Here is a 19,901-nt window from a genome sequence, read left to right on the forward strand (position 1 = left end):
ATTTTGAGAATAATCTGATGATAAAACACATGATGGTGACATCTTCCAGGGTCAAGACCAAAGGGAGAAAGGCAAAATCCCAGTGGGTAGGTATTAAAGACCCCCCTGGGATTATGGGGGGAAATATGAACTCCTCCACTAATTATCAGGACACCCTGCCATGGAATACACATCTCCTAGGGGACTCCAGCTGAGCCTGTTAACTAGCAGACATCTGGGCGATTAAAGCAGTATTTCACAGTTTGCACAGAGAAGAGAGAGTTTCATGTTCTATCTAGTAGAACATTCAACCTGAGGAGTAAGTCTTTTTCCTCCCTTCTCAAAAAAGGAAGTGTTGAGTGTTGATGGAAGGGCCTGAGGGGGAAATACTGGAAGTAGAAGCTCCCATTCATTAGGATTATAGATTTCCAAAGTTCATATAATCATATTTCAAATGGACTTTAAAGATAAATTGATCACTCCCTTTATTTTACAGATGAAGAAATAGAGGCGTAGAGAAAGGAAATGTGTTGCACATATTCAACAGACTAGAAATTAGCAGCAATCTTCTGACTTCAAATCCTGTGGTCTTTTTTTTCTGTACAAGCTATATAAAGAGGAAGGAGGAGAGCCCTCTGGATGCAGTAGGTCATAAGATCCTAGGATTCAGAAAGTGAAAAGAGCCCTTTAACATTTTCTAGTATAGCATTTCTCAAACTTTTTGGTCTCAGGATTCCTTTGTACTCTTAAAATTTATTGAGGATCTCAAAGAGATTTTGTTTATGTGGGTTATATCAATCAGTATTTATGAGACTAAGCATAAAAACTAATAATTTTAAAGAATATTTCTTTATAATTTGCTTTAAAATAATAATAAACTCATTCCATTTTAACAAATAATTTTTACAAAAAGTAACTTTTTGAAACTAGTGATGATTGACATTATTTTACATTCGACATTCAATCTGTTGTGATATGTTGTTTTGATTGAAGTATATGAAGAAAATCTGGCCTCACATAAATATGTAGTTAGAAAAGGAAAGAGTATTTTAGTATGCAGATTAACATTATTATGAAAATAGTTTTGACCTCAAGGACCTCTCAAAAGGATCTCAGGGACCCCTAGGGGTCCACAGACCACTTTTAGAATTGCTCTTCTAGTTCAATCTCTTCAATTTATGGAGAAGAAAACAGACCAGAGAAGAGAAATAGCTAGGCTAAAGTCTCTCTGCTATATATCACCTTGCAGGACAAATTCTAGAGGATTAAGAAATTTTCAAAACAACATTACCGTTTCAAGAATAGTAATTTTTTAAAAAGTATTTCACAATCCCACTGGCTTGTGAGGCTTTGGGATAGAAATTGAATAAGAAAACCAAAGTCCAGAACATGGGAATGTTGTGACGGCTTAGGCAAGTCACCTCTCCTCTCTGGGTTTCTGTTTCTTCATATCTAAAGTGGGAGAATTGAATTCAATAGTAAAACAGGATTCTAAATCCTGTTATTTCACTAGGGCAGGAGATTGCATGCAACAGCAGTTAAACAGAACAGGGATCTACTATTTCCTCAAACTGCCATTTATTTTCTAAAAGAGTTTATTTTTTATTTCTTTTGCCTTTCCATCAATCAATAAAAATTTATTAAAGGACGACTTTGTGCCAGGAACTATGCTAAGTGCTGGGGATGTAAAAAGGAACATTATCTGTATTTTCCCCTGCATCCCTCCCCCCTTCCCAAAGAGCCATCCCTTGTAACAAAAAAAGTTTAAAAAGAGAAAAGAATCAGCAAAACTAATCAATACATCAAAAAAGTCTGACAATGTTCCACAACATTGCACCCCTACATTTGCAAAGCAATGAGGTAGTATGCCTTCTCAAAGCTCTTCTTTAGGTTCAACTGAATCCAAACATTAAGTTTGAATTACTTTGTTATTGTTCTTTCCATTTATCGTTTTCCAGTCTCCACTTGCTTTGCATCAGTTCATATAAGTCTTTCCATATTTCTTTCTATTCATCATTTTCATTGTTTTGTTGTGTCTTCTATCATAGTAGTAGTTCATTATTTTAATTTACTACAAATTGTTTAGCCATTCCCCCAATCACTGGGCATACTTTGCTTTTGGTTACTTGATACCACAAAGCTGCTGCTATAAATATTTTGGTGTATATGGAAGCTTTCTATTTTTCGTCAACCTTCTTATGTTATATATTCCTAGTCCTGAACTCTGGGTCAAAAGTTATGGACATTTTAGTCACTTTACATAATGCTAAGTTGATTTCCAGAATTACTGATTCACAGTTGTATCAAAAATAAGTGTATCTATCTTTTCAACACTCTTCCAACATGGTCTATTCCCAACTATCTTTTCTTTGTCAATTTGCTGGCTATGAGATGAAAGCTCAGAATTATTTCATTTTGCATTTCTTTTATTATTGTTTTGAAAAATTTGAAGAATTCGTTCATATAGTCCTTAAGTTTGAAGGTTCATTTAAGAATTGTTTTGTGAGGAACATCTTTTGACCAATTATCTTTTGAACAGCTTTTGGACTTATATATTTGCTAGTTGTTTACATATCTTAGATGCCAAACATTATCTCATATATTGAATACTAAGACTTTTTTTATCCAAGATGAATTTTATCCTAGACACATTAATTTTGTTTGGATAAAAGCTTTTCAGTTTCATGCATTCAAAGTTATCATTTTTATCTTCTGTTATTGCCACTATCAGTTGTTTAATTAAGCATTCATCTCCTAACCATAGCTGTGAAAAGTATGTGAATATGTTTTTCTTCTAATTTATATTATTATTTTAATATTCAAGTCATGTACCTATATCTATTTTGAATCGATCATGAAATATTGGTTAATCAGCAAGCTTTTATCCTTGACCACCTTCATGAAAGCAAACTCTCCTCCTTTGAGATTCACACTATCCAAATTTGTCAACCAGTCCAGCTCCTGGTTGCTGCTATCTATAGCATACCCTACCCCTAATCCTCCTACTCTTTAGATCTTCACTAGGTTCACTTACTGTACTAACAATTCCCTTGCCCATTTGTTCTTGAATAGTAATTTCCTTCATCCTTTTCTACTTAATTTTGAATTTTATTGTTATGTAAAAATGTTGTTGATTTTGTGGATTTATTTCTTAGCTTACAAATTTGCTGAAGTGGTTAGTTTTCTTGACTTTCTAAGTTATCATGACATCAGCAAATAAAGTTTTGTCTCTTCTTTGCCTGTCCTTATTCCTTTAATTTCTGTCTTATTAGTATTGCTAGCATTTCTTTATTCTTATATTTATTGGGAAATTTTCTAGTGTTTCTCCATTGTATTGCTTGCTTTTGGTTATAAAGAGATACTTTTTATCATTAAAACCATTCCTCTATACCTGTGCTAAAAAGTGCTCTCGTTTTTTTTTTAATATTTTTAGTGTTGCATTTTGTCAAATAATTTTTCTAAATCTATTGAGATCATCATGTAGTTTTGCATGTTTTTGTTTTTAATGTGATTAAATATCATTCACCTGTTGCATCTCTGGTTTAAGTGCCACTTGATTCTATTGAATGATTTGAGGAGATAGTGCTGTAATCTTTTTGTCCTGTTTTTATTTAAATTGATATTCATTAATGATATGGATCTATAGTTCTTTGCTTTTTCCATTTATAATTTGGGTATTAGGATTATATTTGTCTCTTAAAAGGAGTTTTGCAAAATTCTTTTTCATTTTTTAGAATAATTTTTAAGTATTATTTATTATAATGCAGTTGAAGAATGTCAATGTTTAAAAATAAAACATGGTGGAGTATTAAAATTGAATTGTACTTCTTTCTCCTTACCTCTGCCTTCCTGCCAATTACAAAGTACCATTCCTTTGTGTAAGCAAAAGAGGGGTCAGCTTATCACTTCATATTATTGACTATCTGGAAATTTAGGTGGGATTTGTCCCCTAATATCAGTTCTCTGATGCTCTGTTATGAATCATGGAATGTCATGATCTTGGATGGGTCAAAATTGCAGGTGCCCAAAAGCCAATGGAAGAATGAATGCATCATGGATATAATTGACCTAATATTACTGGTAACTTGCAAGGTCAGATTTGGACTTGTATTTAGAGTCCCAATTTTATCACTTAGAATATTTCATACTTTGGATGAATCAGTTTTTTCTCATTTGCAGAATTAAAGAGTAAGACCGATGATCCCTGAAGTTCATTCTCCATGACTAGGAGGTAGGCCAGTCATTTATCAAGTAGGAGGGACAGCAGATGGACAGTTCCATGCTACACCAGTGCCCATGAAATATTAAAGGGAAAAGAAGAAGGAACTCCAACAGATTATTTGGTTCTTAAGTGGTGACTTTGTGGTAGACTAAAAGGACATGGAAAAATTGCAATTCATACCAACAGAAGGGGGAAAAATCATTTATGTGCCAGCACTATGCTAAACCCTTGACAAATATCATTTCATTTGATCTTCACAGCAGCCTCAGCAGGTAAGGGCTATTATTATCCCCATTTTGTAGTTGAAGAAACTAAGACAAGAATAGGCTAAGTGACTCAACCAGTAAGTGTCTGAGGCTAAATTTGAACTCGGGCCCAGCACTCTGTCCATTGGACCACCAGCTGCCTTTGGAGAGAGAACCCATGCTATGTCATACCCACGAAGTGTGAAGTCACAGGGCAGAAGTGAGAAGAGTCTCTCTTTTGAGCCTTACCTTCCCCTAAGGGGAAGTATTTTCTGGATATTTGTTAATGAGTTCTGCCGTACATCACCTCAGTACTAAAAATATGAAGGAGAGTGGAGATTTAGGAAGGGAGAGAGAAAGGGAGAAATAGAGCTCAGGGGTATGGAACCTGGTAGGTTTGACCAGTGTATAAATCATCCACAAGGACATTAGGAAATCTGTCTGTCTCAAATAACCTTTACAGTAGGGGATTAAACCAGATTTTCCCCAAGGTCCCTTCCATCTGTCACATTCTATCTTTTAAGGGCCTCTTAACCTATTCCAAGGTCCCTAATAGTTCTTGCATTTATACTGTTTCCTAGCTAATAATATAAATGAAATGTGCCTTGAAGTATTTTCATCTACATTCTACACGAGGGAATTTACATCCTAACTTTTGAACATCCACACATTCATGTTTAGGGACTGAGATTGCTGTCTTTTAGTTCCTAGTCTCTTAGCAGAGGTTCCCTTAAATACCAGTGAGGTCCATCTCGGTTTCCCAAGCTGTAAAATGGGGCTAATAATAGTGCCTACCTCACAGAGCTGTTGTGAGAATCAAATGAAATAATATCTGTATTATGCTTAGCAAAGTAGTGGCATCTTGTAGATGTTTAATAAATATTTGCTCCCTTCCATCTTTTTTTCAATGAGGTCAGTTGTTATCCTATAATCATATTATATGCTTTTATTCTTTTATATAACTCTTATGAACTGCTAAATCTGTAGATAAAATAATTGCTTTTTGCAGTTTACTAAAAGTGTTAGACTATAAGATTATCTTTTGATTTGAAAACTTCAGTACAACTTACATTAGCTAATAGAAAACCAATTGAGTACCTTACCCTATGAAGTTCCTATGCTAGGTTTTTGGTTTTGTTTTGGTTTGGTTTGGTTTGGTTTGTTTTTTTTTTTAGTTTTTTATCCTATGCAGGTGAGCATGGATTTTTTTTATTTTATTTAAGGCAATGGGGTTAAGTGACTTGCCCAAGGTCACACAGCTAGGGAATTATTGTCTGAGACCAGATTTGAACTCAAGTTTCTCCTGTTTCCAGAGTCGGTGTGTTACCCACTGTGCCATCTAGCTGCTCTCTCAGCATGAGTATTTTAGCATAGTGACATCTATTATAAACATTCTAATTTTATCTGGATCAATGTTACATGTAGGTGATTACAGATCTCAATCTGTGAGACTTTTCAAGAACCAATACAATTTGTCAGTTGAGTTTTTCAGACTGTTTTGAGGTCAGTATTGATAGTATATATGAATTGGTCACCTGTCTCTCCATGAAAAGTAAGTATGCTGGTGTATAGTTTTAGTTAAATATCTTACAAGCTGTTCAAAAAGTGCCAAATATTTACAGCCTGATCCCTAATTCCAGGCTCCTTAGAAATAACTCTTTTGTAATATTTGGTGCTGATGCCTTGCTCTGGATTGCCATCATAAACCTCTCCATTTCCATAAACAAATCATTCCTGTTGTCATCATCATTGTTGTTATAGTTGTTGCTGCCATTTTTATTATTAGTTTATTATTATTATTATTATTATTATTATTCATTTTTATTCTGAGTTTCCATTTCCAAGGCAGGCAAATCACTTTTGGGAATTATGTGGTATGAAAAGCAGGATACATTTGAGTAAACAGACATTCATTTAAGTCCTGGTCCCTTCTGCTCCTGGCCCCTGTGCCTTTGAACAAATTATTTTATTTCTTGGAGTCTCAGGTTCCTTATCTATAAAATGGGAATAATAATCTCTGTCCTGCCTACCTCTCAGGGCTGTTGGGAGAGATAATGGATGTAAAGCATGTTACAGCCATATAAAAGTGAGTGTTTCATGATAATTATGAATGATCATCATTCCACCAGTTTTCAGTTAGTCCTGGAAGGGATACATTGCTTGGCCCTGTTGGTTTCCCTAGGAAAAGTTGAATACTTTGTTTTAAGTCATATGAACTAATCTTTTTTTTTTCCCCTGGGGCTGAACATAAAGAGAATTGACTGCTCTTGGTTTGTACTGATGGTTTCAGTTTCCACTTCCAGCCTCAAAGACCTTGTCCTCCTCGACCTCCTCCTCCAAAGATACAGCGCTGGGTGCAGCCCGTGAGTAGCTAGCGCTTTTGCCTCCCTTGTTCCTGATTAACACTGCCTGAATCTCACTCTTTAACAGCATTACTAAGCCTGGGCAGTCTGGATTTGCCAATCAGTCCCCTCCTTCTCTGTGTGGCACACCTGAATCTGGCATTTTGGTTCTCTCTCTTTTTCTTGACCAGTTCTGCAAGGCAGATGAGAAGGTGGCTGGGCTGCTGTGTGTGCTGTGGTTTCTTGGCATGGGTTTTATTTTGATCAGATCCTGGGAGTGGTGCAGTGAAAAGAACCCTGGATGTGGAGTGGGAATAACAATCCCAGGTCTGAAGCACAGGAGCCACATAGGCCTGGGTCAGGCACTGGACTTCTCTAATTTTCCATGTCCTCCCCTGTAAAATGAATAGGCTGGTAAGAGGGTAATATGATATAAGAGAAAAAGAGCCCTAGATTTGGGATCAAAAGACCTGGGTTTATATCCTTATAACCTTGAACAAGTCACTTTCCCTCTGTGTACCTCAGTTTCCTTTTATGTAAAATGAGGAATGAGGAAAAAAAGTTGGATGAAATCATCTCAAAGGTTTCCCTGTCATGTGATTCCCTGGCAAAATGTTCTCCCAGATCCCTTAGCTCCCAATTGGGACAACCTCAGATAGTAGGAAGAGACTTGGAATCAGTATTCCTGGGTTCAGTTCCAATGTATAATTCCAACTCTGTACCTCAGTATTCTTGACTATAAAACAGGGATAGTAAAAGTTATATTGTGGACTCTTCTGAAGAAAGAGCTATGTAAACTTTAGAGGGATATACAAATATGAGCTGTCATCACTATTAAATCCTGAGATTTTAGCCTATGAGTTTTAAAGCCATATCCAAAAAGACTGGGTTTTACAAAAGAAGCAAGAGTCTGGCAATGGAGTCCACAATTTCCCCAGACGCTGGTTTGGAAATATATTTGATGCCTTCTATTCAGTGGAAGTAAGCTACAACCAAAGACCATCAAGCTTGCTCAAATGGAAGCAGGTGTTTCTTTGCTTTGAGTAGCAAGGCAGAAGTAGAAATTTCATTCAAAATGCAAAAAAAGAAGCAGAGATGTATTATAAGAGTTATACAACTTGTTAAAAGAGTTATCTAGAAGAATATTGGCCTAGAAGTTATTATAACCTGCATTACTAACCTTTATCTGATTGCTTACTATCTCAGGAAGAGAGGGAGAGATACAATTTAGAACTCAAAACTTTTTTTAATATTAAAAATAGTTTTAACGTGTAATTGAGAGAAAATAAAATATTGGGTTTTTTAATATGATCAATACTAATCCTTAAAATATTAACTAAAAAAAAGCAAATTTGGAAGAGCTCTTAAAACACATAAGGGTATATCTGAAAAATAGCTTGGACAATGGAATACTAAAACATAGAACACAATATCAAAACAGAATCTAAAAATTCCTTGTTGAAGATCCCTTCAGTACAGTCCCTTCCCATTGAATGGGGGTGGGGGGAGCAGGGGAGAGGGCAAGGGGAAGGAGCTTGTATCTGTTTGTCTTTGTATTAATTGATTGCTACATTCAAGTAAATAAAAATTTCCAAATCCAGACGCTAGAACTTGTGAAAGCTGTGGAGACTGGTATACCAAGAGATCTGGTTCATTAGTATTACCTCATTTTTAATCATTGATCCATGTCACTCTGTCTTTTTAATGTTCCCCTTTTCCAGTTTGAGTGTTCCATTTTCCATGATGCAGACGGCAATTTTCTTTCTGTTCACAATGTTATATGGGTGTTTCTGGTCACAATGTTATTAGTGAATGTGCACGTTTTTAATCGTGATTGTATTGTGTGGGTGATAATAGGTTGAATATGATGGAATTAAATACTACCTTCAACTAACTGGATACTAATCAGCTTTAGAAAGTGCAATGAATTGTATATCAAAGTATATGGGTTTGTAGCCTGACTCTGGTGTTTACTAGAAAGGTAACCTGGCAAATCAATTAATTTATATTGAAAAAAGTTTTCTTTGATGTAAAATAAGATATAACTAAATTATTTTAAAATACTTTTCTGCTCTAAATCTAATAAACTGGTGCCACCAATTAATAATGGTTTTGCCCCCCTACTTTTAAGAAGCAGTAGTGTGGTGCAATGAAAAAGTCCTGAAATGAACATCATAGAATTCAGAAGGAACCTGGAAGATTGTCTTATCCATTCCCTTCATTTTGCCAGTGAGGAAATTGAGGACCTTACAAGGTTAAGTAACTTGCTGATAAAATAGCAAAGCTGGAATTCAAACACAACTACCCTAATTCCAAAATCAGTGTTCTGAAACTTGGATTCCGATCCTGGCTCTGACACTTCTAGCTCTGAAACATTGGAAATTCAGTTAATCCCATGAGACTCAGTTTCCTCATCTATAGAATCAAAATCACAATTATCTTGTACTCCCTACTTCACAGGGTGGTTGTGACAGAAGTCTTTTGTAAGTCTTAAATATTGTTTGAATGTTTATTTTTACTGAAAATGCCTTAATAAAGTTAGTAACAATAAATAATGATAAACTTAATTCAGAGGACTAAAGGACTAAACCTTTTGCCAACTTTTTTAAGCCACAGTTATCCAATGAGTGGCCCTTTGGAATTTTACTCATTGAGGTCTTTGTTAGTGTAATCCCTTTAATAATCCTGGAGGTATGGAGGAGGGGCATGGAGGCATCTCTGGGTACTGTGATTCAGTTGTTTTTATTTGAATCAAAGCAGATCTTGCTAGTTCTATTTAATCTTTCAGCTGCAGTACATTACAGCTGTTGGTATGATCTGTTCATGTCAACTGTTTCTGCTCCCTCTGTGATTGATAACAGGTTAGGAGAGTAAACATTGCCGTAAGAAAAGCACCAGTTGTATTTCAGCTGCCTACATTAAAGTGCTAGTGGAACAGTGGATTCTACAGGAGCAAACTGAGATGATTAGAACATGCTTCTGATGCCAAAATGTGTTTATGTTTACATTGAACTTTATTTGGAATTTACTTGTTCTGTCATTTCTCTCCAATACCCCATGCTTTTTCATCCCCCTAGGCAGTGTAGGCTTAATTTAATGATTGTGTGACCTTGGACAAGTCACACTCTGGACCTTATATCCTCATATTAATGAGGAGGTAACACTAGATGGTCTCTTAAGGCTGCCTTCTAATTCTAACAGTGGGGCAGTGGCCCAAGGTTGGGAGAACCAGTCACCCTAGGAGCCCTCACTCTTTGTGACTTAAATGGAAAAAAGTAGATTTATGAGAATCTTGGTAATAGAAATCTTTGAGCTACATACTCTTTTGTCAAAGTTCCAAAGCTGCCACATACATAGCTACTATTGCATAAATGAGACAGAAAGAAATGGGTACTCATAAGAACCTTAGAACTGGAGGGAACCTTCATGATCATTATGGCCACCCCTCTCATTTTCCAGAAGAGGAAATTGAGGATACAAAAGGGAAATGTTTTCCCCAAGACAGATGGGGGATCTGAGATGGGAACTGAGTCCTGGTGCCCCAACCCAATATTATTTACATAAGACTGTCATCTTTCCTCCTTGAACTTGTGGAGGACTTTGTTTTCACCAAATATCTAGGGTCCAAGTTTTACCTAGCAAGGCTCATTATAATAAGTCCCTCTGGTAGGAGAGCTGGGTGCAGCTCCTGGAGAATGAGGGTGGGGGTGATTTGTACCAAGTCACCTATAGCTGGAGTTCAAATGTTACTAGTATATTTGGGTTTTCTTTATTTTAAAAAAAAGAAGAAAGCATTGAAAATGTCATCTGTATTAAAGGCTAGTGGGGAGGGGGGTGGTAGGAAGAGGAGGGGGAAGGCTGACTCTCTCCTGACTGCATGTGAAGCTCTTTATAAGCTTCGTATTTATTATTTCTCTCCCCCTCTCTCCCCATTAAAATCAAATGTACTCGGCGCTTTTGTATTCAATACACATTTAACCCTGCCGACTTAGATTTCTCAGGTTTTAAATCCAGTGGGGAATTGGCTAGTTTCCCAACTTTCCCCTGAAGTCCCCCTTGAACAGGGCTCTAAATCCTTCTTAGCATTTTCTCCCCTGACACTGCTGGTCTCATAATGCTGGTGGGGCCATTACATATATGTGAGTGTGTGTGTGTGTGTGTGTGTGTGTGTGTGTATGTGTATGTGTATGTGTATTCTTCCCCCCCCCAAAAAAAGAAAGCATAACCAGAAAGGTGAAAGTGTTCACAGCATGCTGACAAGCCAGCTTTGCGCATCATCTTCCTATTGCAGCTTAATTAAACACTTTTCCTCTGTATGTATCTCCCTCTGTGTCTGTCTCCCTCTCTGTGTCTGTCTCTCTCCCACTCGCCTTTCTCTCCATTCTCTGCCCCTTCATTTTCTGTCCCTTTCCCTTCCCCACTGCCTCCTTTTTTCCTCAGTCTCTTTTTTCTCTTTCTTCCCCTTTGTAGCCCTCTCTCCATTTCATCTTCATCTCTCCTTCCTTTCCTCTTGCTTTCTAAACCTTTCTATTTTCTCCTTCCACTCTATGTGTTTCTTCCATTCCTATCCCCAGGTCTCTCTTCTCCTCCCCTTCTCTCTTCCCTTTCTTCTCTCTACCTCCCTCTCTTTTCTTCCACCACTCTGTCCTCCTTTTCTTTCTTTCTCTCCCTCCCCTTTCTCTGCCCCCTTTCCCCCTCCTTCTCCCTCTCTATTCCCCTCTCCTCCGCGTCCCCCCTTCTCCCTCTCTCTGTCCCTCTCTGTCCCCCTCGCCTCTCCCCCTCTCTGTCTGTTTTATCATCCCTAATGAAGCAGTCTCCTCCATCGATCCTGCTGATTGCCAGCCCCATTCCTTTTGTTTGTTGGCACTGAGCCATTCAGCTGCACTCTGACAGCTCAGCTCGTCTAATTAGCTCTGTTGTTCTTTTCCCCATGTTTCACCACGTTGCAAGTTCAGTTGAAGTTGCCACAAACTTAATCCTTCCATTCTAGCTCTAAGTTCACATTCTTAAGCTGCCTTTATTGTAGAGAGGAACAGCCTTGTGTGAGGACTGATCTCCCAGACCTTCACATCTGACCTTTCCTGCTTCCTCCCCACTCCCATCGCCTCCAGGAGCAGCTGCAGGCAGCCTCGCCCCTAGGAGCTTCTCCATCATCCCAGCCCTCCACTCATCCTTTGAAATAATAACAGCATATCCTATTTCTGCAGCTCTTTGCTCACCACAACAGAGATTAATAATAATAGTTCCTATCTTTATAGTGCTTTACCATTTACAGGGAGTTTTTCTCACCACAGACATGTGAGTGAGTGCAAGGAAGATAATCCCTATTAGCAATGTGGTACAGGGGAAAGAATGTTGAATTTAGAGCTCAGAAACCTAATTTTGAATTCCAGCTCTGACACATATTAGGTGTGTGACCCTGGGCAGTCAGTCAGTTAACTTCTGGACAGAAGTCGGTTAACTTCTCTGAACCTCAGCTTCTTCTATATAGTGGGAATAATTGTATTTATATTACCTGCCTCACAGGGTAATTATGAGTAAAGTACTTTAAACAACTATGGAAAGGTGAATGGTTATCCTTGTTATTTACAGACGGAGAAAGCAAGGCTCAAAGGGGTCTGATAATAACAATAATCCCAGACAGCAACCATAGTAGCAAGTATGAGGATATCACAGCATATGGATTATTATTCCCATTGTAGGAAAGAAACCTGAGACAGTGCTAACACAGCCCAACCATAAAGCAAGTCAGTAGGTTTAAATTTTAAATCCAGACCTTACTCATAGCTCCAGACCCATTGCTTTTTTCATCACATCCAAGTTGTCCATTATTCCTAGAGTGAGATAATCTGTGTCATATTCTAGATTTAGGTATACACATTGACATGATCCAGCCATTATCTAGGCTGAGAGGGTTTAGACACAGGTGTTAGAATGTATCTGAACACCTGGGGAAAGTCATCAATCCCAGGTTCCCTTTTAATTTTAGTTTGATTGTCTTTCCTTTTTTTAGTGAGGGGTAGGGATGTTGGTATCCTCATCATAATTGTTTTCCTTCCTTTTTCAGTCATCATAATACAGTGGGGAAAAGCCCTAAAGTTTACCAAAATTGGTGAGAAAATACAAAAATAGTAAGAGATTTAGGGCTTGGGGTGAAGCAGTAGTGGTTATTTGTTGATTGGTTGAACTTTTTTTCAGTAGCTGTGTTTGGAAGTTAAGAAGGGTCAAAAAAGGAATGGAACAGAGTGACTAAGATTCTGATAACAAAGCATAGAAAGAAGGTAGAACCACTCAACTCTTATTTCACTTCTGCTTCTTTGCCAAAAAAAATTATTTTAGTACTTGAAAGGACAGAATGAATATAGCTAATAGGCTGTTGAAATTCAACAAATAAGAAAGTGTGCCAATGTGCCCTTAGTTCAAGTTAACAGGAACAGGTGAACTACATCCCAGGATGGTGAAAGAACTGGTGGAAGAAATTACTGAACCATACTAAGGGATCTTCAGTGACTGAGGAAAATGGAAAAGGAGTTCAAAGACTGAGGAAGACCAAATGTCCCAGTTCTCAAAAAAGATAAGAAAGTTAGGTGTAAAACCATCAGTTCCTTGTCTTTTTTTTGTATCATGGACCCTTTTAGCAGTAGGGTGAAACTTGTGGATCCATTTTCAGAATAATGTGTTTGAATGTATAACATAAAATACATATGAAGGAAACCAATTATAGTGACATATGATCATCAATTTTTTTTTAAGTTCATGGATTCAGACTAAGAAAACCTGGCTAAACCACAGTCCTGTCAATCTGACTTTGTTTCCTGGAAAAATTCTAAATGGGCTCTAAAGGAATGATCAATAAACATCTAGAAAAGATGATGTGATTACAAAAAACAATCATGGCTTGACCCAGTATAAGCCATATGAGACTAACTTCATTTTCTTTTTAAAATAGAATTACTAGATTAGAAGATTAGGGGCATACTGTGGATATAGTTTCCTTGGAGTTAATATGACAGTATGGTGAAGTGTGGACTAGATGATCATCTGGTTAGGTGAATTCATAACTAGCTGAATGCTGAACCTAAAGAGTAGACATTAGTGGTTGAGTTTCACCCTAGAAGGACATGTCCACCATATTGACTTAGGATATGTGCTGTGACTTACATAAAGGCAGAGATGGTATTCCTATCAAATTTTCAGATGATTCAAAGCAAGGAAGCATAGCTAGAATGCTGGGGTGAATCTAATAAGAATTTAATTCTTATAATTGGTTAAGTACAAAATGGGGGAAGTATGAGTAGATAACACTCTGAAAAAAAGACTGGGATGGGGCAGCTAGGTGATACAGTGGATAGAGCACCAGCCTTGGAGTCAGGAGGACCTGAGTTCAAATCTGGCCTCAGACACTTAATAATTACCTAGCTGTGTGACCTTCAGCAAGTCACTTAATCCCATGCCTTGAAAAACCAAAAAAAAAAAAAAATTAGCATGATTTTAAGCTGCATGGAAGACATTGTGCCTAAGTATAGAGTGATGGTCATGATTCTAGATTTTAGATTCCTACTCAAAGTGCATTGGGATCATTATATTGCATTCTTGGAGCCCCATTTTAGGAAGTACATGAATAAACTGGAGTATATCCATCCAAAGGAGGGTAGCTAGGAAGGGCTGCAAGGTCACACTTTAGGAAGATTAGTTGAATGGCCTGTGAATGCTTAGCCAGGAAAAGACTTTTTGGGAGGAAATTAGAATTCTCTTCAACTACTTGAAGTGCTGTCATGTAAAAGAAGAATCTGACTGGTCCTACTTAAGACAAAGCACCGGAATCAGAAACAGTAAATGAATAGAAGTTGCACAAAGAGAAATGGAAACAGGATAAAGGAAAATTTGCTAACCATTCAATCTACCCAGAAGTAGAATGGGCTATTTCTAGAAGGTCTCTAAGTATGGACCAGATGACAACTTGCCACAAAAAACTATGGAAGGAATTCTTGTTCAGGTCAGGATGGAGTTGGGTGACCTTCAAGTTCCTATCTGGTTTGAAAATTTAGGAAATTCTCTTACCTGTGATAGAACCTGCTTCTGCCACTTGCTAACTATATAATCCCAGGCAAGTCATTGTATTTCTTTGATCCTCAGCTTCTCATAGCAATAAAAATGGGAGTAATAATGCTTGTTCTGTCTCTCTCCCAGGACAGTTGCAAAGAAAGTTCTTTGTAGGACTTCAAAAAATAATTATTGACCTCTCTGAGATTCAGTTTGTTCATATAATGGTAAAATAATAGCTGTCCTCCTACTGTATAGGATTGGGGAAGTATGTGTATCTATTTGTGTATGTATATGTGTGACTGTATGTGTGTGTGTGTGTGTGTGTGTGTGTGTATTTCATAGATATATGTTTATATAAGGTATAAAGTGTATTCTATCTACTATTAACTATTAACATTACTATTCTAAAAATGTTTCTCCTTAGCACAGTTGAGGGGCTATCAGTGTGGAGTACTGTATATATACCACCAAACATACTCTCAGACTTGGCTAATGTGTTAATTCTACTAAATGCAGTTTTTTTAATCATTTTTCTTTTTTTACTAAACTTTACAAGGAACTGCTTACAGAGTAGGGGAGGAAAGAGAAATAGGTGAATGAATGAGATCTAAAAACAAAAAGTTTTTAATATAATGAAATTTCAATAGTAAAAAGATAGATAAATAGATAGATATGTTATTTTTTAATTTGGAAATTATAGCCATTTTGTCCAGAGAGAAAATATATAGCACCATGTATTTATTAGTTGACCTTATAATTACTCATTTCAGTAGTATATTAGGTTTTACAAAGCCCTTTCCTCTTAATCATTCTTTGAGGTAATTGGAGCAAGAATTGTTCCCATTTAATAGATAGTAAGCATGAAGTTCAAAAAAGTTTGCATAAATAATAACTGATATAACTTGCACTGGAAGCAATGTCTCCTGACTTCATGTTCATTGTGTCATCCTACCTCTCTCTTCCTTGCTCTTACTATTAAAAGACAATTGTTTCTATTATAAAAGTTTATTTTGGGGGGGCAGCTAGGTGGCGCAGTGGATAAAGCACCGGCCCTGGAGTCAGGAGTACCTGGGTTCAAATCCGGTCTCAGACACTTAATAATTACCTAGCTATGTGGCCTTGGGCAAGCCATTTAACCCCATTTGCCTTGCAAAAAAAAAAAAACTAAAAAAAATGTTTACTTTTTAATCTGAAAATATGAGTTTCAAATTATTTAGGGCACACATTGATTTGGAAATCATATATTCTTTGTGAATTCTCTGAATTCTCAGTGAACTATAGGAAAATTCTTTCACGGGGCAAGTCAGCAAAATATGCTTTTTTGCTGAAGATCAGTGAAAATCATTGGGAGATGAGATTGGAAACTTGGACATTTTCTTTTCTATATTCCTCTTCCTCTCCTCCAACATTTTCTGGAGCTTAACTAGACACATTGCCTTATACTTCCAAAGAACAATGGAGACAGGAAACTTGTTTATGAATCATTCACTAACTCTGTTACACACTTCATCTCTCTGAGCCTCAGTTTTCCCATATGAAAAATTAAGACAATAATCTTTGTACTGCTTCATAATGTAATTATAAGAAAACTAAAATGCTTTCATCAGCCTTAAAAAATTAGCATTATTATCATCATCCCAACTCATCCACAATTTCTTCTTAAAAGACCAGCTCAAAGGCAACCTCTTCCTTGAAACCTTCCCTAATCATCCCCCCTCCCAAAAGTGATTCCTCATTTCCCAATCCTTCTGACCTCTTCAGTCAACCATGAAGTATTTATGAAGTATTTATTGTGTTACTATGTGCCAATCATTATGTTAGGAAACTGTCTCTACTCTCATGGAGTTTACATTTAATCAGAAGAAAAAACATGGACACTCATCAATAAAAATACATCTACAAAATAAATACAAAGTATGCAAAGTAATTTGGGGGAATAGAAGAACACGGGCAACTGGTTAAAGGCAGTACAGAAAGGCTTGTGCAGGAAGATGACTGTAATTAACTTTGGAAGAAAGCTAAAGATTCTGAGAGTCAGGAATGAAGAAAGGGCCCACCACAGCCAGGTGGTGGGCAGTCTGTTTAGAGGCATGGTGGGGCTGGGGTGGGAGGGCGGTTATTGTCATATATAAGGAAGTAACCAGGTCAATCTAGTTGAAATGCAAACTATATCAAGGAGGAAGTATGTAGAACTTAAACTTGAAAAGCTGGAGTCAGTTTGGGAAGAACTATATCGCATCAGTTATTGGCTATTTGTGTCTCAGCTCCCTCACTATTAGATTGTAAGCTTCTTGAGAGCTGGCACTGAGTCTTTTTTCATCTTTCTATCCCCAGCCCTGAGCACAATGCTCTGTAGAGAGGAGGCACTTTAAAAATATTTGTTAAATTAAGCCAAAGGACCCTTTCTCTTGGATTGTCCTTCCACTGAGTGTGGAATAAGCAGACTATTTTCTGCATTTGCAGTTTTAAAAGGGTAGAGAAGGTGAGCTTCCCCCATAGCATGCCCTAGTACAGGCCTAGAGAAATCCTCAACTATGTCTAAACTTGGAGCTTTGACTGGTTGGTCCAAGACTTGCCAGAGCTTCTCCTCCCCATGGTCTTTAGGGCCCAGGAGGATCACTTCACCATAGAATGATATTGGATAAAGCCTTGAGCTTTGTGTTTTTTTTTTTTAATAAACCATGTCTTTTGCACTGGAAAGAATTGTTTAGGGACAAAGTGACCTGGAATCCTAGAGCTATTCTTTATCATTCCAATGACCTTGGACAAGCTGAATTTTCAACCACTGAGAGGATCAAATGAGATAATAAATGTAAATAGATTTGGAAACCTTTAAAATGCATAAACATCTAGGTGGCTATTTTTTCCCCCTACTGTTCTTTTCATCACTTATGTAGTTGATTATTTTTATTTTTGAAGGGGGGAGGGAACCAAACCCACTTATGTTCTCATTAGTAAAGGCAGTTCTTGGGGCAGCTAGGTGGCCCAGTGGATAGAGCACTGGCCTTGGAGTCAGGAGGATCTGAGTTCAAATTTAACATCAGACACTTAATAATTACCTGGCTGTGTGACCTTGGGCAAATCACTTAACCCTATTGCCTTAAATAAATTTTTTAAAAATAGTTAAAATAATAAAGGCAATTCCTGAACAACCAATCCCTTCTTAAATCATCATCTACACAGGGTTAGGAAAGATGGTAAAAAGTTAAAGAATATCCACAGGAGGGCAGTCAGGATGAGGAAGGGCCTCAAGATCATGACAGATAAGAATTGATTGAAGGAACTGGGAATGCTTAGCCTTGAAAAGATTTGAAGGGAGCAGAGTATGATTGTTACTTTTAAGTATTTGAAGTACAGTCAGATGGAGGAGTGATGGGATTTGGTCAGCTTGTCTCCAGGGAGCAGAGCCAGAGCTCCAGGCAACGAATGACTGTTGTGAGATTAAAATGAGAACATAGATGGAATGAACTTTAGAAGCCTTTAAAAGACAGAAATATCTAAGTATCCTTGAGCTATATGTTTCATAGTTTTAGGAAGTTACCATGGACATAGACTTGAATACAGATCTTCCTAGTCTAAGGTCAGTCCTTCTTTGAAATACTAGACCAGGATGCCAGTGGAGATGTTGACTCATTGAGTATGGCATCACAGACCACGTGGAAGTTTTGTAGAAGCTACATCTGAGTAAAGGTCTAACCTGTATTTGGACGATCCTAGGAAATTTCCCTTTAGTTTCTCAATGCCTTTGGCCTCATGCCTGCTTCAAGAACATTGCTACTGGGATGGTCTTTTACAATATCACTATCAGGGAAAAGTTCCTAGACTCGTGGAAAACACTGGAGTCCAGTTCACTATTGATGAGGTGGGAAGAGTGCTGAATTTGGTATTAGAAGACCTGAGTTCAAATTCCAGCTCTGTAACATAGAAGTGACTTTGGACAAGTCATTACTCCCTGCTGAGATGCAGTTTCCTTTTCTCTGAAATTAATTGGACTAGATAAATTGCTGAGGTTCATTCCAGCTCTAGATTTTATGGTCTTAAATGAGCTAACATCTCTGAAAGGGATAAGATCTTGCTGACTTGCAGTTGATGTGAGTGGCTTACTTTTTATTAACTGGCAGGTGAGCTATTTTAGATCTTGAGAGTACTGTTGTCAAACTATGTGTCTTCTTTTCCACTGTCCCAACTCACTCCTTGCTCTGGCCTTTTTCCCCTCCTCTGCATCTTAGGTCCGCCCCCCAAGACCTCAGATTGTCAAGCGACCAAAAAGTAATGTCACCGTGGAAGGTCGAAGAACTTCAGTGTCAAGCCCTGACCAGTAAGTATGAAACACATTATCTCTTTCTTCCAACAGAGTCAGCACAAGCAGGGGCTGGTGCTTCCTTTCTGTGGAGCACATAAATCCCTTTCTTCCCCTACTGTGTCCCACCCCCAAACTTCTTAGGGAGGCCAGGCTGGGTGTTTCACAGAAAGATACCTCTGGAAGCAGAGTTTAATCTCAAAAGTCTCCTTCTTGTGTGGGCAGAATATCTCGAGAGTCCCTGGCAGACACAGTCTTTCTATGACACCTGGGCCAACGTCTTTTGAGTTGCAAGATTCAAGAGACATTTAGAAGGAAATTAATTCTGTTTGAATCAGTTTCCACACCATTGTCTTGGCAATGCAGAGCAGTAGACCTGGGCTCTTCCATCTGTGACCATGAACATTTCCCAAACCAAGGAAGGGGTACAGAAAACTTGCCTAGTTTGCAATGAAGATTCATCCTTTTTTTTTTTTTGCTAAACTATACAAGAATACTATTTCTGTTTCTCTTTAAAGTTTACAAAGTGTTTTCTTCATAGCATACTTGTCAGTTAGGTACTATACATATTCTTTATCCTACAGATAAAGTTAAGAGAGTTAACATTTACAGGATTTTGAGTTCCTAGGGACCTTAGAAATTACATATTTCAAGACCAACATTCTTACAGATGAGGAAACTAATACCCAGCTAGGGAAAAGGACTTGTATAAGATTTCGTAGTTCAAATGTGTGCAAGCTGAAAATTGAGCCCGGGTCTTCAGATAT

General features: G+C 37.5%; 1 protein-coding gene across 6 annotated transcripts in view; it reads left to right on the plus strand.

Annotated features, from left to right (window-relative positions):
* DENND1A (DENN domain containing 1A) overlaps positions 1–19,901 on the plus strand; it is a 709,454-nt gene that overhangs the window by 641,989 nt on the left and 47,564 nt on the right. For 4 of the 6 annotated variants that reach the window (XM_074211609.1, XM_074211608.1, XM_074211610.1 and 1 more), the window contains exons 20-21: positions 6,750–6,809; positions 19,064–19,152. In XM_074211609.1, the coding sequence (XP_074067710.1) occupies positions 6,750–6,809; positions 19,064–19,152 (149 nt within the window). The remainder of the gene's footprint in view (positions 1–6,749; positions 6,810–19,063; positions 19,153–19,901) is intronic. The other 2 variants (XM_074211611.1, XM_074211613.1) reach the window with 1 other exon arrangement.

Source organism: Macrotis lagotis, chromosome 1, assembly GCF_037893015.1.
Source record: "Macrotis lagotis isolate mMagLag1 chromosome 1, bilby.v1.9.chrom.fasta, whole genome shotgun sequence".
NCBI classification, from domain to species: Eukaryota; Metazoa; Chordata; class Mammalia; order Peramelemorphia; family Peramelidae; genus Macrotis; species Macrotis lagotis.